Consider the following 5,459-nt stretch of genomic DNA (forward strand, 5'->3'; position numbering starts at 1 on the left):
CAACCGACAACACAATGAGGAGATGCGGAGAGGAAGGACTTTCAGCGCGATCTGCGTCAGAAATAGATATGACTTCTATTTTAGCCCTTGGCAACGCAGAACGCTCGTTGGCGCGCCGCAAGCATGTGGGTGCAATAATTCGAAATAACAATGGATTTTCAAATGTGATTTTCGACGCACAGTGCACCGCGACGTGTCCGGTCTGGTCAGCATGTTACGGGTATTATCTGACTTACGTTTTGGTTTAAAAAATAACCTGCAAGCAAATTAATTTTAGATTAAAAAAAACGTTAACCATTAATAGACATTAAAATGTAACTGCAGTGGGTAGTGCCGTGTGCTGACTTATCATTAAATGAGAAGACTTATTATCAAATAATCATTCTCTGTTCATTATTATTACGTGATTAAATTAATTATGTAAATTGAATTAACTAGGAAGTCGGGGCACACACGGAAAATGTTGGTTTAAAGAGTCATAATTTTTCTGAATAAACTCTTCAGATATTTTAATATCTGATCAAATTAGTCTTCTAATTAATGATTTCTTATTATTACCTTCGTCAGATCTCATCTGAACGACGTACAATTCTTGGTTATCTGCACGAACCCAGCCTTTGCTATGATCATCCATAACCAATTGCCTCATTATTTATTTAACTAACTAATTTAAACAATTACAGAATATAACATACATTAATAACATTATACAGTAATACCGTCCCTAGTGGACTAAACCAAAAGCAGCTTGGTTATAACACGATAGATTCAGAGAGAAAAGAAAGCGGTTTTGAAGGAAGACTAAGAAACATGGGTCTCTATCGGACCTGGGAAGCTATTCTCACATAAATACATACGCCACTAACGATCGCTCATTCAGAAAAGTAATGCATTGTATTTACGTGAACGCCTGCTTTGATAGTTGAGCTTGGTGATGTGAGGCTCTGGTGTGCCCAGTCAATGTCGCCATTGTCCTTTGTAGTATTCTTCCGGGTTGTCGTGTGAGAGGTTCACGTGGTCCGAAAGGTTAATCTCACTCTGGAGATTCGTCGCGTCGTCATGTGTTCACGTACTAGATTTGCGCATATGTTCAGCTGGCAGTCTGATATACACTAGTTTAGTATGCACTTCTTCCCTAGGTGATCATAGTTCAGATTTAATAACATTTCCACGTGTGGAGCAAGCTCTCTCGTTTCCTGGCCTGTATAGTTGAAATTAGCCCTTTTCAACGTGGAGGACAAGTCCTCCCGTTATTTGAACTGAGGTGAGTTTTCGTCACAGGGCTTTTTATAGAATGTAGAAAAGGGGTTGGTTCATCATTTCCAACCAATGTCTATTCACTTGGGCATGGCCGCTGAGTGAGGACCAGTTTACTTATGAAAACAATTCTCTCATTTAGAAGACTAAATTATCACATTAAATCATTTCGCAAATAGTTTCATCTTTACTCATTCATTTTATACAATAATTAGATGCAAGCCTCATAACTTAGGAACTGTATAAACAGAGTTAGGATGATGTGGCTGTATGTTTTTTCATGAGGTCACAACCATGAAACAAAAATGGATCGGTTTGTAGCTGGCTTCTCCACCGACCATTTCCACATTCTCCAGAATAGGAATATTGTTCAATTCTCAAATTCTGGGATGTAGTAGAATTTGGCGGGAGAGTTCCTTTGTTCTACTGTGACCCTCTCCCTCCCATATTGCACGGTCAGGGAGACAAGTGTCTCTACAATTTATTTACGATGTGGTTGTAAAGTTGTAACACCCCCCCCCTAACAGGAGAGGGGGTGTGGGGGTTGTTCACATCTCTGCTAGCCAATTCACTGAAAGGGCTAGCATCATGACAGTAGGCTGTCATTAACCTTCAGCACTCCAGTCAGTGAAGCTCCAGTATAAAAACGGACAAATCGGTGCTTGTGACAAATTACATTTTAATTTGATTGGATTTGACAGCTCTAACACAGTTCCACCTCAGACATCGCCAAAACAACCGCTCTGCGAGGATCTGAAAGAATCTATCCTTTAGTTGATGGGCGCCTTACAGTCTCTACTCACCGGACATCCTCATTAGGATCAGGGTCAGGACGTTTGTCTTTGGATCAGGTGATCTGGGTTTGCAGCACGCTACAGGTGATCTGGGTTTGCAGCACGCTACAGGTGTTCTGGGTTTGCAGCACGCTACAGGTGATCTGGGTTTGCAGCACGCTATAGGGACCTTGTGCTACTCACTTGATTCATAACACTACAGTACCTTTCTATATTCTTGGGGGCAAAAGAAAGGGCAGCGCTCAGATGTCTGCAATGATCTTGGAAGTTGAAAGATTTACAAAAAAAAGTTGCTGATTGTGCAAATTTATTTATGTTCTCAATAAAACATTTAGAGAAATAATATAGTTTACATGTTGTCAACAGTCAAAACCAATCTGTGTTTTGACCCATAGTTACTCACACATCGGTTTTGTTGCTAAACAACCAACCCGTCTATGAATGGACAAAAAAATATATGAATAAATGAAAGGTTAAATAGTTGAGTTATTCTTCTCCCTCAGTCGGCTCTTGGTTGTTACTTGTGACGAGTCAGTCTAACGACCGTTATAAGAGCCGTATCCATTGGACTCACTGGCAAGCTGCAGACAATGAGAGATTTAAAGAAAATCAGACTGGTTGTTTATCTCCATCTCACAGACAATGCATTTCATTCAGCTTGAATTCGTCAGTGATAGAAAAAAGGCAGAAAAGCAGCCAAACTCTTAGTAGATAGCTATTATTTCAGGTTGCGTGATCTGAGTTGTGTGTGTGCGTGTGCATCTATGCTACTGTCACTCACGGCGATGGAGGACTTGATGGCCTGCAGCTGGAAGAAGACTCTCCCTCCTTCCTCTGGACACACCGTCCTCATCTCATCTTTGGACATCCCCAGTAGCAGGGCTCCGTTCAGCACGCTCAGGCTACGAACCGTTCTAATGACGACATAAAGCTCTCATAAGCATAGAAAACAACACAACACCATCACAACACCGTCACAACACCGCCACAACACCGCCACAACACCATCACAACACCGTCACAAAAAGGTTGTTTAGCACAATGTTTTCCATCCTCCACTCTGTGGACCCTGTGGACCCTGTGGACCCTGTGGACCCTGTGGACCCTGTGGACCCTGTGGACCCTGTGGACCCTGTGGACTCTGTGGACTCTGTGGACTCTGTGGACTCTGTGGACTCTGTGGACTCTGTGGACTCTGTGGACTCTGTGGACCCTGTGGACTCTGTGGCGGTCCATGACATGTTGATGACCGGTCCCTGAGTCAGTTTTACAGCGCTAGTAAGCAGAGCCACCAAGGAGGAAAGATCATAGTTTGTTGTCCATGTCATTTCTTACATTTTGGAGAAGGCCTTGTATTCCAGCCAGGCTTTCACCTCTGCAGGTCTGGACTGCATGTTGAGGGGTGGAGGGGAGCGCACCTCCTGGCCCTCATCCCAGGGTCCCCCTCCATCCAGAGGCTCTAGAACGTTCTTAGCAACGTGACCCTCCTCACCACGTTCATTACGGACCCTCCACCACTGCCCCGACTTGTCTATGACCTAGAAACACACAATTTACAACTTAAAAGCACTTCTGTAGATCAACGTATGTTAATTTTCACAGATATATTTTCCTAACATTACAAACCATTTATATCCCTTTTGTTATTTTGATTCTGGTTTGGTTGACATTCACTGCTATTCTTTTTTTTAATCCATATTCAGTCAGTGAGATGGAGGACATTTGTCAGTGGCCTGTGTTCCTTATAGGAGCCATGGGATTAATCCTAACAGTCAGACACCCACCTGACCTACCGCTCCCTTCATAATGCTCAGCTCCTGGTGGTTCAACCCTAACCCACCCAAACTACCGCTCCCTTCATAATGCTCAGCTCCTGGTGGTTCAACCCTAAACCCACCTGACCTACCGCTCCCTTCATAATGCTCAGCTCCTGGGGGTTCAACCCTAACCCACCCGACCTCCGCTGCCCTTCATAATGCTCAGCTCCTGGGGTTCAACCCTAACCACCCGACTACGCTCCCTTCATAATGCTCAGCTCCTGGGACCCTAACCCACCTGACCTACCGCTCCCTTCATAATGCTCAGCTCCTGGGGTTCAACCCTAACCACCTGACCTACCGCTCCCTTCATAATGCTCAGCTCTGGGGTTCAACCTAAACACCTGACCTCCGCTCCTTCATAATGCTCAGCTCCTGGGGTTCAACCCTAACCCACCTGACCTACCGCTCCCTTCATAATGCTCAGCTCCTGGGTTCAACCCTACCCACTGACCTACGCTCTTCATAATGCTCAGCTCCTGGGTTCAACCCTAACCCACCTGACCTACCCTCCCTTCATAAAGCTCAGCTCCTGGTGGTTCAACCCTAACCCACCTGACCTACCGCTCCCTTCATAATGCTCAGCTCCTGGGGTTCACCCTAACCCACCTGACCTACCGCTCCTTCATAATGCTCAGCTCCTGGTGGTCAACCCTAACCCACCTGACCTACGCCTCCCTTCATAATGCTCAGCTCCTGGGGTCAAACCCTAACCCACCTGACCTACCGCTCCCTTCATAATGCTCAGCTCCTGGGGGTTCAACCCTAACCCACCTGGACAACCTCTCCCTTCATAATGCTCAGCTCCTGGGGGTTCCTGGCCATAAAGTCATAGATCACACGCATCCTCACTGGGACCAGCTCACTGGGGCTTGCAGAGGAGACAGAGAAACATAACGTTAACATCAATGTAATAGCAGCGTAACAGCAATGTTTGAAGAACGTAATAGCGTTGTATGACAATGTAACAGCAACGCAAAAGGACAATGACAAAAAAAAGTAATTAGATGCACTATTGTAAAGTGGTTGTTCCACTGGATATCATAAGGTGAATGCACCAATTTCTAAGTCGCTCTGGATAAGAGCGTCTGCTAAATGACTTAAATGTAAATGTAAAAACAATGCTTTTACCCACTATTGAATTACTGAGGATATCATTATCAAAACAAYATAGCTGCTTTAAGTGATGCCTGTAGCTTACCGTAAAGATGGCGGAGAGTTCATCATGGGCTGTGACGGTCGACGACAATACATCAATGAGAAAYATAACGTAATAAAGACACAGTTTTAATGAATGTTTTTTTGATGGATTCTGACGCGTCTGTACTCRTCAGTCTTACCTCCTCAGGCCGTTGCATGTATTGGCTGTTGCTCCTGCTCAACTGCCTGCCCTGAGAGAACAGAGGGGTTACCATGAGATAATGATATTTAACATGGCTTCTTATGGCTGAATACTCATTTTAGATAAGTGTACATAACTTTGAATTTTGGAGATTGGTGAGAAAAAAAAAGTGCGTTAAATGCGAGTTAAATGCAAATATTGTATCTCAAATGAGGATGGGGGACCTTCGCTGCTTTAACAAATGAGGAT

The 5,459-nt window shown here is 44.3% G+C and overlaps 1 protein-coding gene across 1 annotated transcript in view; it reads right to left on the reverse strand.

The window, feature by feature from the left end:
- Window positions 1-1,916: 1,916 nt before the first annotated feature.
- The window catches only part of LOC111966157 (epidermal growth factor receptor kinase substrate 8-like protein 3), a 31,844-nt gene continuing 28,301 nt past the window's right edge, over window positions 1,917-5,459 (reverse strand). Inside the window, 6 exon segments of the mRNA XM_070444612.1 lie at window positions 1,917-2,632; window positions 2,833-2,965; window positions 3,387-3,589; window positions 4,643-4,739; window positions 5,070-5,098; window positions 5,209-5,259. Of these exon segments, the coding sequence (XP_070300713.1) occupies window positions 2,588-2,632; window positions 2,833-2,965; window positions 3,387-3,589; window positions 4,643-4,739; window positions 5,070-5,098; window positions 5,209-5,259 (558 nt within the window). The 3' untranslated portion in view covers window positions 1,917-2,587.

This window comes from Salvelinus sp. IW2-2015, linkage group LG7 (genome assembly GCF_002910315.2).
Source record: "Salvelinus sp. IW2-2015 linkage group LG7, ASM291031v2, whole genome shotgun sequence".
Classification (NCBI taxonomy): domain Eukaryota; kingdom Metazoa; phylum Chordata; class Actinopteri; order Salmoniformes; family Salmonidae; genus Salvelinus; species Salvelinus sp. IW2-2015.